This window comes from Sapajus apella, unplaced genomic scaffold (genome assembly GCF_009761245.1).
Source record: "Sapajus apella isolate SASKATOON/1434 unplaced genomic scaffold, GSC_monkey_1.0 scaffold4, whole genome shotgun sequence".
In the NCBI taxonomy this organism is placed as follows: Eukaryota; Metazoa; Chordata; class Mammalia; order Primates; family Cebidae; genus Sapajus; species Sapajus apella.
Genome location: NW_022436944.1, coordinates 35,626,502 through 35,646,908, shown reverse-complemented (window position 1 = coordinate 35,646,908; position 20,407 = coordinate 35,626,502). Strand labels below are relative to the sequence as shown.

General features: G+C 41.5%; 1 protein-coding gene across 1 annotated transcript in view; it reads left to right on the top strand.

Moving 5' to 3' along the window:
• The first annotated feature begins 435 nt into the window (after nt 1–435).
• Nucleotides 436–20,407, top strand: part of LOC116542179 (collagen alpha-6(VI) chain) — a 110,497-nt gene continuing 90,525 nt past the window's right edge. The window contains exons 1-8 of the mRNA XM_032266957.1: nt 436–544; nt 671–769; nt 3,084–3,680; nt 5,287–5,907; nt 6,965–7,525; nt 8,322–8,879; nt 11,127–11,702; nt 13,973–14,542. Coding sequence (XP_032122848.1) covers nt 703–769; nt 3,084–3,680; nt 5,287–5,907; nt 6,965–7,525; nt 8,322–8,879; nt 11,127–11,702; nt 13,973–14,542 — 3,550 coding nt within the window. The 5' untranslated portion in view covers nt 436–544; nt 671–702. The remainder of the gene's footprint in view (nt 545–670; nt 770–3,083; nt 3,681–5,286; nt 5,908–6,964; nt 7,526–8,321; nt 8,880–11,126; nt 11,703–13,972; nt 14,543–20,407) is intronic.

The window sequence follows — 20,407 nt, the reverse complement described above, 5'->3', positions numbered from 1 at the left end:
GCTGAAAATGCTTTAGGCCAAAATGAAATAGGAAAATCCTTGCCTCATGCAGTTCTAGGAAGTTGGACATAAAATGGTGTAAGCTGAGCCCCTCATTTCGAGGAGCAAGATATTATGTGGAATATGGAAAATCACTGCTTTTTCTGTTATGTCTTCTCTTGAATTAAGGATAAAGGAAAACAGCTACCTTTTCAATTAGGGAGGAAAAGGAAAAATCATGGAATTTTGGCCACATCTAAAATTAGTCTTCAAAGATAAAACACTCCTACATGTTCATGATGGTGAGATTACAAAATAGGTCTCAGGGTGTCTCCCAGCAGCGAACTCTGAATTGTCTTAGCAATGAGTAGATAGAGGATGACACTAGGGTACAGGATAATAAGCACTAGGAGCAGGTACTACAGGTAGCACTAAAATGCTTCTGGCTCCCTCTACCAACTGTTGAAAATTTCATGTTTCTACTAGGTCTGGGGACCAAGAAAAATGCTTCAGACTTTGTAAATCTCGATGGATTGTTTTCTCTAGGCACTTCACAGATTGGAAGGTCAGTGAACCTCAGAAATTCCTCATCCCCTGTTGCACCCAATTTATTATTTAATTTTGCATGCTCTTGTATGTGAGCATTCCCAAATATCCACAATTTTATATGTTTATATTTTTGCCTTTTCAGATTTCAAGTTGAAGATTTTTTTTTGTCATTATATGAAAATGCTGCTAATTTTGTTCCTCATGATAATTTGTTTCCATGTTTCTGTGAACCAAGATTCTGGTAAGGAAAAACTGAAAAGAATTCTTAATTTTGATTACAGAAAATAGATAATACATGAGTTTGACCGATTTAAAAGTGAGGAGTTTTGTATCACTTTGTTTTGATTTTGATGGTACTAAGAGTAAGGGTGGTAGGTCAAATTCTTTGTGAGGTCACTCTGTGTTTCTTTGAAGATCGTTTGTTTCTGGATCTTATTCCTTGTTAGTAATAGAAAGATATCAGAGCTGTCATCTTGTCCTGCTTCAACTCCTTTTAGGTCTTCTGGGAGATTGCATGAAAATTCTGTTAATATTAGGGTCAGGCCTGGAAAACTTGGAATGTCTCATCCTAATTCATTTGTGTCAAAGGGTTGTCTTGATTAAGTGTCCAGATTTGCTCCAAATTAAACTATTCAGCTGCTTATTATGAAGAAAGTGCTTTTTCCCTGGAGAGAAAACTTCATAGTACTGTCTTTTGTCTGTTGGGAATCTTTGTTCTGTGGACTTAAGATACCGGCCCACCCTTAACCACCTCATCACTTCATAAATAATTGGTCATTGTACCAGTCAGCTCACGTTCAGAGCAACTTACCTTGGCTTTTACAGCTTCCTCGAGGAGACTGACCTTGGAAGCAAGTTTTGTGAAGACATAAACTTGACTTTGCCCTGTAAATGTCTTCCTTTGATGTCTCACTAGGCCTTAAGCTTCTTAAGTAGAAGCCACGTTTTTTTCTCCATTGTTTCATGGTTCAGGCATAATGATGGACCTTATCAGAACCTGAGTCCACCTTATGTGCCAGTTATCTGCATTTCCTTTCTCCACAAAAGATGTAGGACTTCATTCATGAATAGAAAGTCACTGGTGGTTACAAATCAAGCCACCCATGGCAGGGCTCCCATGGCAGTCTTCACAGGGTTCCAGGCTTCTTTTGGAGGAAGGTGTTGATTACACCCTCACTTATTTCTTCCCCTCAGATGCTGCTGGCTATATAATCATGAAAAGAATCTCAGAGTGGTTAGATTTGGGTTATTTAAAAGACAAGAAATTATTTTATCAACTACGCCTTGATCAGATGGCTGTAAAGAGAATGAAATAACAAATAGGGATGCCAAAGCTGGTTTCCCAGCCACTAGAGAAAGGAAAAGTTTGAAGTTATTCAAATTTGATTAGAACTTATCTAGTAACCATTTTAGATAATTGGAATCTCAGAGCGAGGCGGCACCTTAGATATTTTCTAGTTGAATCTACTTCCTTTAAAGAAGAAACTAAGGCCTAAGAATATTGAATGTCTTGACAAAGCTCACAGAGTTAGCTCAAGGCAAAGTCAGGGTGTCCATTATTTGTTCAATTGCACTGTATTTTCTTAAACATACACAACATATCTACTTCCCTCCCTGCCCCAGACAAGAAATGGATCTTATGCTGAGATAGAGCCCTGAGTTCAAACCAGCAGACCACTAGTAAACAACAGCTAGTGTTTGAATCCAATGATTGTCTATCATGTAAAAATATAATACCAGATAACTAGTGTTGAATCTAACATTGAATGAAGCTTTAAAAGTTAAACAAAGTATTACATTCCTATATAAAACTTATATTTTTAATGAAAACCAAAACTAGAATCCCTTTCCTAGCCCGAGATACATTGGTGCCATCACATTTTGTACATGTAAGGCTAAAATTTACCAATTATAATACAATGCTCATTCATGATATTCATCAAAAGTACTAACATATTTAACCTTGAAATAGATTGACAATTCCATATTTTTATGACTTATAGATTTTTTAAAACTTAATTTGACTGTTTGGAATATAAAACTTACATGTTTTTAAGTTAATCAGATCAGTGGTTGTGTTGCTTAAATGAGAAAGGCCATCTTTGAGATTTTACCATTAAAGTGAATTTGATACAGTTAAGTTTCAATTAACCTTTTTATCCTGTTGATATAAGTTGAAGTCAAATTCCAAAAGCCAAAAAAAGTACAAGAGGAAATTATCCACAAAGGTATAAAACCCATGATATTTTCTGTTTTTTTTTTTTTCCCAGTCACTTGTTAATCACTACCTATTTCTAATTAACCAATTCCTTACAAAAGTTATGCTTAATTTTGTGATCAGTTCAAATGAGATGTTGCATAAAAGAATCAGCCCAAGATGCAACTATTTCTTTTTCTTGAGAGAAGTTGCATTTGCAAGCTATTTTTAGTTTACTGGGAAGGTATTTTAAAAATAAATTTAAAAAAGAAAGTACTTTCCCCCCAAAGAGTTGGCATTAAATATGGCAGTACATTTTTAAGGTTTTTGGTTTGTTCATATGTTTGTGGTTTTGCAGGCCCCAAGTATGCAGATGTTGTGTTTCTGTTGGACAGCTCTGATCACCTGGGATCTAAGTCCTTCCCATTTGTGAAAATATTCATCACCAAAATGATCAACAGTCTCCCCATAGAGGCTGACAAATACCGTGTGGCCTTGGCCCAGTACAGCGACAAGCTTCACAGTGAATTCCACCTGAGCACTTTCAAAGGCAGGAGCCCCATGCTGAACCACCTCAAGAAGAACTTTCAGTTCATTGGCGGATCCCTGCAGATAGGAAAGGCTCTTCAGGAGGCTCACAGGACCTTTTTCTCTGCACCCACAAATGGGAGAGACAGGAAACAGTTTCCCCCAATTTTGGTGGTCCTGGCTTCAGCTGAGTCTGAGGATGATGTGGAAGAGGCTTCAAAGGCCCTGCAGAAGGACGGTGTGAAAATCATCTCCGTGGGGGTGCAGGAAGCTTCTGAGGAAAACTTGAAGGCCATGGCCACGTCTCAGTTTCATTTCAACCTTCGGACAGTCAGAGACCTCAGCATGTTTTCCCAAAACATGACACAGATCATCAAGGATGTAACAAAGTACAAGGAGGGGGCAGTTGATGACGTCCTTGTAGAAGGTGGGCTTAACATGTGTGTATAGGAATGATGATAAAACACTTTTGAAAAACCAAAATGTGGAGAGGATTGAAATTCTCTGAACATTCCTATCCCCAAAATGGGTGCATTTTCAGGTGTTATGTATCCATACGTTTAAGAGAGTCCAGTGATGATGACTATTTTCAATTCAGCGAACCCCACAAGTCTTGGTTTCTCACATTTCACTTATCCATGTTGCATGACATTCACAGACTTCTTAAAATTTAGGGATGTTTTCTCCCTGCCACCCGGCTCATCTCTGAGCTATTTCCCTGGGCTTTAGTTGCTATGTAGTTTTAGTATTGATTCATTTAAAAGGTAAATTTGCTTCTAAAGAAATTCTTTTCTCTTGAAACCATGTAATATAATCCTAGAATGTTAGACCTAGAAGCAACTTCCCGAAATACAAGTCCCCCCACCGTTTTTTTTTTTTCACAAATAGGAACTTGTATATATCCTTAGAAGTGATGAGCCTTGGCCGTGCACAGTGGCTCACACCTGTAATCCCAACACTTTGGGAGGCCAAGGTGGGCGGACTACGAAGTCAGGAGTTCAAGACCAGCCTGGCCAACCTAGTGAATCCCATCGCTACTAAAAATTAGCTGGGCATGGTGGTAGGTGCCTGTAGTCTTAGCTGCTTGGACAGCTGAGATAGGAGAATCGCTTGAACCAGGGAGTCAGAGGTTGCAGTGAACCAAGATTACATCACTGCACTCCAGCCTGGATGGCACAGTGAGACTCTGTCTTGGGGAAAAAAGAAAAAGTGATACATCTTGGGCCAGGTTGCAATTTAAAGTCGGAGCTAGTAGGCCAGGTCTCCCAATTCCCAGCCATGCAGTTTCAGCTCCAGACTGCCTCACTCCCTGCTGCCCTGTTGTGAATTAGTTTTCCCTGTGTTCTGCTCTATGGCCAAACTGTCCTCTTGTACTACTCCAGTAACAAGAATGGCCAGGAGTTTGTGATCATCATTCAAGAGAGGGGCAGGGATAGCCAATAAAAAACAATGTGTTCAATGTGTACATGTCCAAATATGTAATATAGAAAACGCACATTATTCCTGGTTAAATCAGTTTGAAGGAGCTGATATATATAATTACCTGTGGGTAATAGAGAATGCTTTCCTTGGAGTCATCTATGAAACTCTAGGTCCTTATTACTAGCATCTTTCCCAAATAAAAGAACTGAAAGTGCAGTTGCTGTTTCATTCCTATCCCTTAAGAATATTTGGACTGTAACTGCTGACTATAGTGTTGATGATACTTAAATGATTTTAATACGATAGCAATGACAATGGTTCACTGAGTGAACTTTATATACCAGGCCCATGGTAAGAATATTATTAAAACCCCATAACAACTCTATGAGATTAATATTATCTCCCTTTTACAGATGAGAAAATTGAAGCTGGGAGTTTAGCTAAGATATAGTATTTAAACCCAGGTCTCTCTAATCTCAACTTCATAATGATTTGTCTGCCTCCTTCTCTAAGTGCATAACTGAGCTCTGCTGTATGTTCTTCATGCCTTCTAATGCTGAGCAAAATGCTGAACCACCAGCTGAAATTGCGCTTATTTCTTGCCCACACAGTTTGCCAAGGCCCTTCTGTGGCTGATGTTGTGTTCCTGTTGGATGTGTCAGTCAATGGAAGCGAGGAGAACTTTGACTTTCTTAAAGAATTCTTGGAAGAAAGTGTATCTGCTCTTGACATAAAGGAAAATTGCATGAGGATCGGCCTTGTGGCCTATAGCAATGAGACAAAAGTGATAAATTCACTGAGCATGGGCATAAATAAGTCAGAGATTCTCCAGAATATACAGAGCCTCTCTCCCCAAACTGGGAAGGCCTACACTGGAGCTGCCATCAAAAAGCTCAGGAAGGAAGTCTTTAGTGCACGGAATGGCAGTCGGAAGAATCAGGGGGTGCCCCAGATTGCCGTGCTAGTGACCCACCGAGCTTCAGAAGATAACGTGACAAAAGCAGCTGTTAACCTCCGACGGGAAGGTGTGGCCATCTTCACCCTGGGCATAGAGGGGGCCAGCGACACCCAGTTGGAAAAGATAGCATCTCATCCTGCTGAGCAGTATGTCTCCAAACTGAAGACCTTCGCCGACCTGGCTGCTCACAACCAGACGTTTCTGAAGAAGTTGCGGAACCAAATAACACACACAGTCTCTGTCTTTTCAGAGCGGACCGAAACGCTCAAATCCGGTAAGGTCTTCTGCTGAATTCTTTTTTTTTTCTTGTCTCTCAAATATTCTGTATACAGAGGGGATTGGCCAGGTAAGATGTGGGTGGGAAGGATAAGTTCCTAATTTTTTACTCTAGCTTGATCATACGAATCCTAATTTGGGAACAATAAAAGTCATTGAGGTATTGGCACGGGGAGAAGAGATTTCCCTTTTTAGTTCCTCTTTTGTTCAGCTTTTATTAGATTTGTTACTCATCCACGCCCCAGAATACCTTCCTTTTGCTATTTTCCTACCTTCTTTTGTCTCTCTCTCTTGTCTCTCATGTTCCCCTGCTCTTCCCTTTATTTCTTTATTCTTTTTGTAGTTTTCTCACCCAAATCTTCTTCCCTCACTTCCAAATTCCAATTTAGAGAATAAACAGGAGTATGATTTGAATGGAGAACAACGTAATTATGTAATTTGTTGTGGGATACCATTCTAGCATCCACCAGTGTAGGGACAGAGATAGAGGGTGATGTATCTTGCATTTCATATATACACTTATACTATGTAAATATTTTTATGTATAGGTATACACATACATGTATATATTCTTCCATAAATATTTATAGCTTTTTTACTACAAGTGTCATTGTCTCACTCACAAATGGTATCCATGGTTAGTTGACTAGGAGTGGATAAGGAGTAAATAATTTGCTCAAGACAGAGTTCATGTGCCCATAGTGTCCAGCTAAATACCTTCTCCATTTCCCAAAACACTACTTGACTTTTTGCCAAGCAGTTATTTACTAATGGAAGAAGTGTCTTATAAAAGACAACTTCAAATATTTTAAATCTCCTGCTATATTCAGATTTATCCTGATTCATGGCAGAGAATTAGGGTAATAAGTGTCAGAAGCAGTTCATTTGGGTTAAGGGATGCTAAGAGTCTTCCATTTTAAACTAACATACCCTATCTTTTTAAGCCTAGAAGCTGTTTACTTAAGAGGTTCATATTTGTTCTTCTCTCCATCTGCTTTCATTTCTTCTTCATGTTTGCCTCAAATGCCACATGCAACTTATTGATTTCATTTTAGGCTGTGTGGACACCGAGGAAGCAGACATCTATCTGCTCATCGATGGCTCAGGGAGCACTCAGGCCACAGATTTCCATGAAATGAAGTCCTTCCTGTCAGAGGTGGTAGGGATGTTCAACATTGCTCCCCATAAGGTGCGGGTTGGGGCCGTCCAGTATGCTGACAGCTGGGACTTGGAATTTGAGATCAATAAATATTCCAACAAGCAGGATTTGGGAAAGGCCATTGAGAATATCAGGCAGATGGGTGGGAATACAAACACAGGCGCAGCACTGAATTTCACACTGAGTCTATTGCAAAAAGCAAAGAAGCAGCGAGGAAACAAAGTGCCATGTCACCTTGTTGTCCTGACAAATGGCATGTCCAAGGATAGCATCTCGGAGCCTGCAAACAGACTGAGAGAAGAGCACATTCGAGTCTATGCTATCGGGGTTAAGGAGGCCAACCAAACCCAGCTGCGAGAAATTGCAGGAGAGGAAAAAAGAGTATATTATGTGCATGACTTTGACGCACTGAAAGACATAAGAAACCAAGTTGTTCAAGAAATCTGTGCTGAAGAAGGTAAGAGAAATCATGGCTTGACCTACTGACTTTCACAAATTGCTCTCCTGGCAACAATTGACATTACTGGTTTAGAAAAACAACAAAAATTACTAAGTTGGCATTTGTTGACCTGTATAACCATGTTTGTTCTCTAGAACCAAGCTAAGAGCCCATTATAGTGTTGTTCTAAATAATATCTGAAGCATAAGAAAAACATTGGAAGGAATTTCCTTAATAAGTATTAATTAGCTTCCTCTCACAATTTTTCATGGATAGAGATGAGTATACACCACACGCGTAACATGATAAAATGATTTAAGATAGTAAGGAGTACTTCAGGTTTATTTGAATGTCTTTTTATAAAGCTTTTGGGAAATCTTGTAGAGTTATATCATTAGTTTTCAACCAGGAGTGATTTTTGTGCCCTCAGGGCATATTTGTCAATGCCTAGAGACATTTCTGATGGTCATAACTGGGGGGTGCTCCTGGCATCTAAGAGGTAGAGGTCAGGCATACTGCAAAGCATTCTACAGTATCCTGCAATGCAGACTTCCCACCTCAGTAAAAATGATGCCTGATATGTCAGTGATGCTGAGGATGAGTAACCCTGAGTCATGTATTTAAGCAAATTACTAAATAACAAATAGAATATTCTCATTTTCATTGTCTTCTGTGCTTTTTTTTTTTTACTACTAATGCTTCTTACCAAATACACACTTCAATATAAAATTATTTGTGTTTTAGATTTTCCTGTTTACTCTGAACTTTTTACATGTAGCTGACTTGAATAAACATCCCAGTTTTTGCTATGCAGCTTGCAAAGAGATGAAAGCTGACATCATGTTTCTGGTGGACAGTTCTGGAAGTATAGGACCCGAAAACTTCAGCAAAATGAAAACCTTTATGAAAAACCTGGTGAGCAAATCTCAGATTGGAGCTGATCAGGTGCAAATTGGTGTAGTCCAGTTCAGTGGCGTCAATAAGGAGGAGTTTCAGCTCAACAGATTCACGTCCCAAAGCGACATTTCAAATGCAATAGACCAAATGGTTCACATTGGAGAAACCACCTTGACTGGTAGCGCCCTGAGCTTTGTGTCTCAGTACTTCAACCCCACCAAGGGCGCCCGGCCCAACGTCAGAAAGTTTCTCATCCTCATCACGGATGGTGAAGCTCAGGACGTAGTAAAGGAACCAGCGGTAGCGCTTCGACAAGAAGGCATAATCATCTACTCTGTGGGAGTGTTTGGCTCCAATGTCACTCAGCTCGAAGAGATCAGCGGGAGGCCCGAGATGGTTTTTTATGTTGAGAATTTTGACATTCTGCAACACATTGAAGATGATCTTGTTTTTGGAATATGTAGCCCCCGTGAAGGTAGGCATGAGCATACTCACTAGCAGGGCTATCCAAACAACAGATGTCTTTTTTAGCCCCTGTTTCTTGCATTAAGTATAGTTCTGTTTGCATATGGTAAACTTCTGGTTTAATCGAAATGTTTCTCCTAGTGGCTTTGACCTGTTGAATTAGGAAGAATTTTGGTTTACCTGACCCATTCCCGCTTGCAGGCAAATAGCACTAGAGTGATGAATCTCTATTTAAGAAAAATGGTATCATACCGGGTCTTTGATCAGGTTTTCTAGAAGCAGAAGTTATGTCAGGGCTCTTTGGAAGTGATTTATTGAGGAATTTTCTGAAGGGGTGAAGGAACAGGACCAGGCATGGGTAGGAACTGAACAAGGAAATCGTCTTAGCTGGAGTCTAGTTCAGCCTGATCCCATGGGGACCTCTAGAGCACGAATTACAGAGCTCATCTTACTATGAGGCAAGGGGCTCAGCCTTGTTGTGTGCCCTGTGTCACTGGGCTACATGTGGGTTGCTGAGGCAGGCCTGGCACTTATCCTCCCGGGCAAGGTGGCTCCCCTTTGACCTACACATCTACTATACATAGAGTTTATTTTTGCAATTTCTAAAGACCAACACTTGTATCAAATGGTGATAATGTTTGAGAAAACACTTTGATATTTATCAAATTTTATAAAGGAGGAAGGAATATAGTAAGAGAACTTGAGCAATGATTGCTTCAAATGAAGTAAGGAGCATAGTCCCCACTATCTTTCTGTGAAACCACAGAGCAATGGAAATAATCAAAATCATGGAAATGTAGGGTAATGGAAATGATCAAATTAAAAACTCAGCAAATAGAAGGGGCTGATTTATACTGGGACCCAGAGGGCTTGATGAAACAGGCATTCTGAAAAAGAAGGAGACAAATCTTCATGGAGTTTAAAGGGAAGAGAGGAACATTGCTTTCTTATTCAAATAACAGTTCTGTTCAACTCCCACTGGAAGGTTTGGTGCTGGTGATCTGTATTTTGTAGGAAAAGGAGTACACCTGGTTTGTATTTCCTGGTAATTTTACCCAGAACAAATACGAGCTTTCTGAAGTGTTCTGACACTGAGTAATCTACCCCCGGTCTCCTGGGTAATCCAAGCAGGCTTCCCAGGAAGGCCAAGACTGTGGGGGACATAGTTCTTCTACATCAATTCCCAAGTAGAGCCAGCCTTTCTTGAGAATTTGGTTGATTGCTCTGTACACATGGCCTGCAATTCATGGGGATAAGTACATTGGCTCTAAGGTTTTCAACAGCCCTTACATAGCCAGCAAGTGGATGGCAAAAGAAGAAAATGTGGCACCTCTGGGACTGTTGGTTGGTGGGGTGGGGTGGGGGAGGGGGCAGCTTCTTTCTCACTATTCCATTTCTCAAGAATGGATGAGTTAATGTTTGGATCATGCCTTTCTATGGCCTGTAGCGAGAATGTGCTACATGAGGACTAAATAACAAACCATCTTACAATTCCCCTTCTCCAGAACGGATGAGTTAGATTTGGAACACTGCGCCTTTGGAGGGAACGTGCTACACATGGATTAAGAGTTAATTGTGTCTTTCCTGCTTTACTTTTCCATGGTGCTGACCTCAGATGTAAAAAGTTAATAGGAGCATTATGCCAGAACAGCTTAGTTGGACCAAGTGCAAAGTGGGCTTAGTTCTATGATGAGACCCCAAAATGAAAATGGATGTTTCAAAAAAGTCAAAAGTGAGGAAAAAGTAACTTTGAAAAGTCAGCCATCAGAAAATCATGAAAAATACAGTGTTGCCAAATTCATTTTCATTTGGTCATTTCCCCAGGGTTTATATTAAGTATACAAATGGTAAGATCCCTGTGGCCAAAAAAAAAAAAAAAATTTGTATAAATGAAAGCACATGTTGGAGAAACCACTTATACAGAAAAATTTACACAGAACTGATTTCTTTAATCCAAAGGTTTTAAAATTTTTTATTCCTAACAATCTTGTGATTGTCACTTCACCCCATCTCACTCCCTGCAGCGGGCCCTCAGTTCACTCCTGCCTTATCTTACAAGCTTGCCTACGTGAGCGTTACCTATGTACTGCCAGTACAAATGTGGGTGTATTGTCTCTCTTGTCCAGGAAGTCGACATTCTAATGCACAGCATGATCCCCATGGAGAGAAAACACTAGCAATTTAAAAAAAGGTTGGGGTGTCTCCCATGCTGTCCAAAGCTAATCTCATATGGTTTACCTTTCTCTTCCTCTTCCAGAGTGCAAGCGGATTGAAGTTTTAGATGTTGTGTTTGTCATTGATAGCTCTGGCAGCATTGACCATGATGAATATAATATCATGAAGGATTTTATGATTGGCTTAGTGAAAAAAGCTGATGTGGGCAAGAATCGGGTCCGGTTTGGGGCTCTCAAGTACGCTGATGACCCAGAGGTACTGTTTTATCTGGGTGACTTTGGCACAAAACTGGAGGTCATTTCAGTGCTGCAGAATGACCAGCCCATGGGTGGCAATACTTATACTGCTGAGGCACTGGGCTTCTCAGACCACATGTTCACCGAAGCCCAGGGCAGCCGCCTGAACAAGGGGGTCCCCCAAGTCCTCATTGTGATCACCGATGGGGAGTCCCACGATGCTGATAAACTCAATGCCACAGCAAAGGCCTTGCGGGACAAAGGCATTCTTGTCCTGGCTGTGGGGATTGCTGGTGCCAATCCCGTGGAGCTGTTAGCCATGGCAGGATCAAGTGACAAGTACTTCTTTGTGGAGACTTTTGGAGGTCTGAAGGGAATATTTTCAGATGTGACAGCCAGTGTCTGCAACTCTTCAAAAGTAGGTAAGGTTTGTCAACTACATTTTTCCTAATTATTAGCAGAGGGACAAATGAGAGAAAAAACAAAGCAATAACTGTGAGGAACAAGCTTTCCAGAGAGGAGAGAAGGAGCTCTAATTGTTTCATAGGACTTTCTGTATTACAAAATCTCAGGGTTGAAAAGACCTCAGGGATGTTTCATTCAGGCTCCTCCCCAAAGAGAGATACCTTCTGCAGCATGCCTAATCACTTTGTCCTAAACTCTTCTAATGATGGGGAATTCACCAGTTTTGTTTTGTTTTTGGCTTTTTTTTTTCCTTTTTTTTTTTTTTTAGCCAGGTCTTACTCTGTTGCCCAGGCTTGAGTGGAGTATCATGATCACAGCTCACTGCAGCCTCAATGTCCAGGACTCAGGTGATCCTCCTGCCTCTGCCTCCCCAAGGAGCTGGGACTACAGATGTGTGTCATGAGGCCTGGCATATATATATATATTTTGTAGAGATAGGGTTTCACTGTTTTGCCCACGCTAGTCTCAAACTCCTGGATTCAAGCAATCTGCCCCGCCTGGCCTCCCAAAGTGTTGGGATTACAAGTGTGGGCCACCACATCTAGCTGAATTCACCTGTGGTGAACAAGCTGCATCACAACACAAATTTGCTTCCACATTTTTTCACCCACTAGTTCTTTTCCCTGCTCTTTATCCAGGAAATCAAATTCTGCTCCTAAGAACCAGCTATAATTGCCTGAAGTCTTCTTTCCTTCGGGCTAGAAGTCCCCAATTTCTTTGCTTATTTCAGTTATAGCACAAGGTCATTTAAAATGTGGAGCCCAGCATTAAAAACTCTGTTCCAGCCTCAGAGGTTTTCAGGACAGAGCATAGTGGGACTTCCTTTGTACTGGATACTGGGCCTCTATTCTGGCAGCTGGAGATTGCTTTGCTGCATGAGTGTATGTCTTCCCTCCTTCATCATTTTGCTGTCATTGTATACTTCTGGTTCAGAGAAAGATTGTTTTCTACTTAGTTTCCTATTGTTCCCAAGATGTATTTTACTAAAGATACTAAATGTTTTTACTAGATGAATTGCTGTTAATTCATGATTCCGACATCTAGATATAGTAGTTCTTTTTAAAACTCATCTAACTTCTCTGGTTTTCCCAAGCCTTGGCTTCTTAGAATGCAGGTACAATCTTTTTCTTTCACAAAACTAACCAAATCTTTCTGGGTCTTATTGAAAACTGGTACAAATCTCTTCTCGGTAGCCATTGCCCAAAATTTGATCTACCCTTCTCAAGTTCCTTATAGGAGCTGACATTGCATTTTCATATTCAAAGTCCCCCTTTGGACAGAAAAACAGTATTAGATTTCCTTTATTGAAATCTGAAACAAAGTAATTTAATGAGTTAACCAGATCCTAAAGGATCTCAATTTACCATATTTCTCCTTATCACTTCCTTATTTATCTGGACTTGAGGAATCTCAGATACCTTTAATATTTCCGAGGCTGTGATGAGAACTAAGTTAGGACGGTGGTGAATCACTGGAAATGATCATGCTTACCAGAAAGCTAAGGAACACACATGTGCCAAGCATAACTCATTCTTTGGCAATGGCGTCCCATGTTCTTCTTATTTTATGTTTGCTGTGTTAATACAGGGGAAGCATCTCTATATTGCATTGCTTGTTCACAAATATTTTTCTCAAGTAGATATTTTTGCCTATACATAGCAGAAGGGGGCTGATGAAAACTGACTAGATACAGACCAAAAGGCATTTTTTAAAAACCTCTTCTCAATATGCACTAATGAACTAGAAAAATATTTATTGGCTCAAATGACCAGGGAGGCTAAGTCAATAATATGAACCATCTGCCTCTTTGTTCGAATCCCTACATGTATGTGTTCTTTGTTTTCTCTTCTCTTGATGGTGCTACTACTGTCACCAGGCTTTCTGGAAGAGCTGAGGCTAGATTGCAGATGACAACAAGTTTTCCTTAGTACTGGCCCTAGTTCTCTGGCATCTCAGAAAATAAAATGGCCAAAGACCAAACAAACAAGCCCAGAGAAGCATAAAAAGATGTGTGAGTGATTCATGCCTTGTACTGACTTTATGAACTGATCATTTGCTTTTATTTCCTCCAGTTAATTCAGTTAATTGTGACCAGAGCCTAGCATAAGATAAGAGACCCCTTTCAGAAATAACATCTCTATATAGCTGTGAACTTTTAATTTACTCTTGGTGGATTAAAGAAAGAATAACAATCGGGGTTTGCTGTTGTTCCTTCTCTTCTTTGTAGATTGTGAAATTGACAAAGTAGATCTCGTTTTCCTTATGGATGGTTCAAATAGCATTCACTCAAGTGACTTCACGAAGATGAAGGAATTTCTGGTATCCGTCATTCAAGACTTTGATGTCAGCCTCAACAGAGTGCGTATAGGAGCCGCACAGTTTAGCCATAACTATCGCCAGGAGTTTCCACTGGGAACTTTCATAGGTGAAAAGGAGATATCATTTCAGATTGAAAACATCCAGCAGCTCGGCGGAAACACACACATCGGTGACGCACTCAGGCAGGTGGGACATTACTTCCGGCCAGACATGGGCAGCAGGATAAATACTGGTACCCCGCAGGTGCTGCTGGTCCTTACAGATGGCCAGTCCCAAGACGAGGTGGCCCAGGCCGCGGAAGCGCTGAGACACAGAGGCATCGACATCTACTCCGTGGGCGTCGGGGACGTAGATGACCAGCAGCTCATTCAGATCACCGGGGCCGCAGAGAAAAAACTGACAGTGCACAACTTCGACGAACTGAAGAAGGTCAAAAAAAGGATCGTTCGCAACATCTGTACCGCAGGGGGTGAGAGCAGTAAGTATTTGGCGAGTTCTCCATGTTGATTCCCCACACTGTCTTCTCTGGCCTTTTCCTCAAGCTCCACTTTCATCCCCTGGGGCTGCTGGGAGAATGTGGTGTGTGCCTCTGGATTTCAAATCCAGCTTTTCACAGTTAAATAATTTACGTGACCTGTGGATTGAGAAACAGGGTGCTTGAAATCGGGTGCCCTTTTTTCTCCCTGTCTCCTGGGGGAGCAGGGCTCCTTTGTGAGTGGGAATGCCTGCCTTAAGGTGTGAGGAAAAGGCCATTGTTTGCAATCTGGCTGGTTTCAGAGGTTGAAGAGCATGCCTCAAAGAAAGGAAAATATTTGACTGAGTTTTGGTTGCTTGGCGATATGGCCTATAGGGCTGCCAAGAGCTGTGATACAGGTAGGTAGGAAACCTCCCTAGAGGTTTATATCTTTGTTATGAAAGTTTACCGCAGAAGTTAGTAAATATCTTCTTTACATTGAGTGCATGCTGACACTTTCAACAGATGAAAGTCAAATGTCTTAAAGGAGAAGTAACTTTTTCTGTTATAAAGACACCTTATGGGTTGGCTATGATTCTTTTTAACTCCCCATGGCAAACATTAACCCCAGATTTCCACTCAAAAAAGAACCAAAAAACAAAAAAAAAAACTGCAAGGTCATTAAGAGGCAGCTCTGAAGACAGCCTGACAGTAGATCCTTGCTCTATGGCCATTTCTGTCCGGGACAAGTTGCCTAACTTGTCTAAGTTTCACTTTCTCACCTCCTAAATGTGTATGATAGCAGCACCTAGTCCAAAAGAACATTATGAGGATTAAATGAGAAAATGCGTACTTTTTAAATTGTACTTTAAGTTCTGGCGTATGTGTGCAGATCTTGCAGGATTGTTGCATAGGTACACACATGCTGTGTGGTTTGCTGTCTCCTTCCCCGTTACCTACATGCAGCATTTCTCCCAATGTTATCCCTCCCGAACCTTCCCACCCCCCGCCATCCCTCCCCTAGCCTCCAACAGACCCTAATGTGTGACGTTCCCCTCCCTGTGCCCATATATTCTCATTGTTCAACATCTGCCTATGAATGAGAAAATGTGGTGGTTGGTTTTCTGTTCTTGTGTCAGTTTGCTGAGAATGATGGTTTCCAGATTCATCCATGTCCATGCAAAGGACATGAACTCACCCTTTTTTATGGCTGCATAGTATTCCATGGCTTATATGTGCCACAGAGGAAATGCATATTTAAATTTTAGTAAGCATAACACCTGGGATATAATTATAAAGTCCCTTCATTTTTGTCTGTCAGTGACCATTAAATTGATTAATGGAAGCTAGTCTTCCCTTGCCCCTCATCACTTTCAGGAAATAAAAGAATCTCCTTTTAGCAATTAATATGTCCATCCCAGTGTAATATTAACTTTACATTTTATTTAAGGTTACCCCACACTTCCAGCTTGCTACAGGCTGCCTTGCTGTGTGAGAAGTGGTTGGCGCTTCACCCTCCGTCCACAGCCTTTCACTGCACTCCCCATCTTCCAGGTGCTGCTCCATCTTACCACAGTTTCTGGCCTCTCCAGAAGGAGAAGGTACTAGGAAAGGGGAGCAACTAAAGGGATACAGGAAAGTTTCTAATCTGATGGCCCTTGTCAGGAATTGGTTTTCTCTGACAATAGCCCATGTCTAAAGCTGGGTCCACTCATAGGTCCTTCAAAGATTCCACTTCCTGTCCCACATCATCCCCTCCCCCACCAAGCCACCTTTGTCTAAAGATCTCTCCACAACAGTTTTTTAGGAGGGTGAATATGTCTCTATTCCAGAGTGTCCCTTACGCCTTTCTCAGCCTCTGGGCATCTGGGGCTGCCTCTAGCTTTGTTCAGCTGAGGTTTCTCTGCCCCCCTCCAGGGGCTCCTTAGGCGATTAGAGGAGGCAACAACAGCTTGCTGTCCACTCAGCCATATCAGCTCCATGGGCATCAAAACTACATTGAGATACCACCTCACGCCAGTTAGAATGGCGATCATTAAAAAATCTGGAGACAACAGATGCTCAAGAGGATGTGGAGAAATAGGAACACTTTTACACTGTTGGTGGGAGTGTAAATTAGTTCAACCATTGTGGAAGACAGTGTGGCAATTCCTCAAGGACCTAGAAATAGAAATTCCTTTTGACCCAGCAATCCCATTACTGGGTATATATCCAAAGGATTATAAATCATTCTACTATAAGGACACGTGCACACGAATGTTCATTGCAGCACTGTTTACAATAGCAAAGACCTGGAACCAACCCAAATGCCCATTGATGATAGACTGGACAGGGAAAATGTGGCACATATACACCATAGAATAATATGCAGTCATCAAAAACGATGAGTTTGTGTCCTTTGTAGGGACATGGATGAACCTGGAAACCATCATTCTCAGCAAACTGACAGAGGAGCAGAAGATCAAACACCGCATGTTCTCACTCATAGGTGGGTGTTGAACAATGAGAACACATGGACACAGGGAGGGGAGCACTACACACTGGGGTCAGTTGGGGGGAAATAGGGGAGGGACGGTGGGGGGTGGGGAGTTGGGGAGAGATAGCAAGGGGAGAGATGCCAGATATAGGTGATGGGGAGGAAGACAGCAAATCACACTGCCACGTGTGTACCTATGCAACAATCTTGCATGTTCTTCACATGTACCCAAAAACCTAAAATGTAATAAAATAAATAAATGGAAAAGAAAAACAAAAACAATAACATATCAATTGCTGGCCAGGCACAGTGGCTCACCCCTGTAATCCTAGCACTTCGGGGGGCTGAGGTGGGAGGATCACAAGGTCAGGAGTTCACGACCAGCCTTGCCAATATGGTGAAACCCTGACTCTACTGAAAATATTTTAAAAAATTAGCTGGGAGCAGTGGAACTTGCCTGTTGTCCCAGTTACTCCAAAGGCTGAGGCAGGAGAATCACTTGAACCTGGGAGGCGGAGGTTACAGTGAACTGAGATCTCACCACTGCACTCCAGCCTGATGGCAGGGCGAGGCTCCGTCTCAAAACAATGAAACAAAACAAAAAACAAATAACATATCAATTGCCTTAATAAAAACTGGGAATCATAGCCCTCCAATGTGACTGCCTCTTCTTTGTAGGGAGGGCAATATGCCATCCCATGCCTCATGCTTTAGAATTTCCAGGATTAGGTTATCTCCAGGTTATCTCTGAAAGCCTCTCTCTCCACTTGAAAAGGAAATCAGCCGCTCTCCTTTCATGTGAGTCTGTGCCTAATGGGAGAGCCCACAGCACATCAGCAGCTCTCCCCAAACACACTGTTCCAAACCATAGTCTCAAACCTTTAATAAGACCTGATGTGCTGGTTAAAGGTTAAGAGTTCTATAGTTGATTTGGGACTACTGGCTTTCTCAATCCCGCTTCACATACTTTGGAATGTATCTGATTACCTCAGCCAAACTTCAACATTAATTTCTTGTTTCATGTGAAATGCTTAATCCCAGTTATTAGGCAGAAAATTATCTCTGAACCGTCTAGTTTCGATCAGAGTGCCATGAAAGAAAACCATGTGGAAAGTAAGAGACAGGGGGATGAACTCCAAGTAGTTAATGAGTTATTTTTTAAGAAAATGGTCATGAATGCAAAAAATAAGAAAACTATTCTGTATTAAGATAAACTTGAGGTTATTACTCCAGCAGGGAAGAATGTGAGGCAGGCTGTGAGCTGAAGACTGATGAGGCTGGAATGAACACTGATAAAGCTTCAAAGGCATGTACAAATATATTAGGGGATGCCAGTTCTTTTTAAACTATAAATCCCAAAATAAGGAAATCAGACAGTAGCTGGGTACAGCTCAAAGCAAACTGGACTGAAGGCCTGAACATTTGCTCTGCTTCTTACTAAAATATACATAACTTTGGAGATATCGCTACCTTTTCTGAGTCTTAGTTTTCTGGTTTGTAAAGCTAAATCATCTCTAAAATTCCTCTAGTTGTATACTGTGATTCAACATACGTGAAAGGTAGGTCAGCCGCCATGGAGGTATGAGGGAGGTGACTAAGAATCAGTATCTTTTGAGCATCTACAAAGAGTTAAGCCTGGTACTCTACGCACTTTAAATGTCCTGTCTCAATTTTCCCAACATCTGATGTGGTTTGTATTTATGTTTTCGTTTATAAATGTGGAAACGGGGGTTCAGGGGAATGTTGGTAGCCTTATCTAAAGCATACAGGAAGTAAGACTAAGCACATTCGGAAGCCTCCGCTTGTCTGACCACAAGCTGTTCCTCCCACAACCACCACCCCTGAGTTTTTTGTTAAATTAAGCTGTTTTCTTGATATGGTTGTTGTCTAGGTTATCCGATGTTGACATTATAAAGAACTAGTATCTAAGTGTTGTGCTTCACCAATTAATGACTGGAGCTCATTAAGTCATCATAGGTTTGCTTCTTTGAAATTGTTTCCACAAGCTGATATTCCCTAAGGAAACCACTTCCTCCTAAGCTGTCACTTCCAAAAGCATAATGCAGTAGCAGAAGTAGCAACCTGCATGACCTGTCATCACTGGCTATCCAGGAAGAAGTAGAGTAAGTAGTAGTTCAGCATGTGGACCCCAGAGGAGCCTGGATCTGAATCCTATGGGTGAGACACACAGTATTGACAGTAAGACCTTGGGCAAGCTTCTGTGTCACAGCTTCCTCATCTGCAAAATGAAAAAGAGCTTCTAGTTACAGGTATTCTGTGTCTTATGAGGACAAGTGAGGTCATGAATTGGAAGCGCATGGCAAGTGTTCACTGAGACTTAGCTAACAGCATAGCATGTTGCTGAGAGTACCATGAAGTGATCTCTTGAATGAAAATTCGTGGAGTAATGGGGTTAGCTCACAGAAAGACAATTTGCCAATACTTCCTTAGTCTCCAAAAAACAGAGCTTGAAGCAAAGTTGACAGGCCAATACTTTATTGGGAGCGCAGTCCCAGGGAAGTAAGAGAGAATGGAAGGGAAGTGATGCGGGAAAGGAGGGGAAAGTAAATACAAGGTACTATGTTGTGTTACCCAGTTAGCCACAGCTTAAGAAAGTGCCTTGGAGTATGGGTCATGCAGAAAATCCCTAGAGAAGCCCTATAGAACCACCGTGTAGACCAGCCCAGCACGGGGAATAAAGGAGAGCATTTACTTGCCAATTCCTTCCCATCTACTGCCTCTCATAAGTCAGAGTTAACTTTCCTACACCACTGTGTTGCATTACTCAGCCCCTCTGGGAAACTGCTGGGGAAACCGGAAACAGGTCGCACAGTGTACTACATCTAGGGCTGGAAATGGTGAAGGGGCCAGAGCCTCCCTGAGTTCACGTGGGTTGCACACGGGCACCAAAACCGCTGAGGTCCTTCTGCAGTGAGTGCGGTGGAGGCCGTGTCAAAGCCAGGCTGTCACCTCTGGTTAGCAGACTAACAATGGTGGCAGCTGGGCTGGCTCTTCAGTGGACAAATGTCTATGCCATGGGGAAGGGAGGAAGCAAATCTGGGAGGTATACAAACTGAGTCTGTAACACTCCCTAGCTGTACTTTATAGATCATTCTTTTTTTAATCGAAAATGCCCTTTCAAAGTCCCAAACAGATTTATCTCCTATCCAAGCTAATAACTACCACTTTCCCCTTTAAAAAGTATTTTCTCAAGAATCTGTCTTCTAATCTTAGAAATGTACCCTAGCCTCTTGTCAGTATTTCTTAATACCAAGAATCTGCTATCATCAGCTCCAACTAAGAACTGTCTTTTTAAATGAATAATTAGAATCAGCTTTTGTGCTTGGCAGGAAACAATGAGACTGTAACTGCCTGGTCCAATTCACTCTTTTCTGTGCTTTTGTATTTTCATT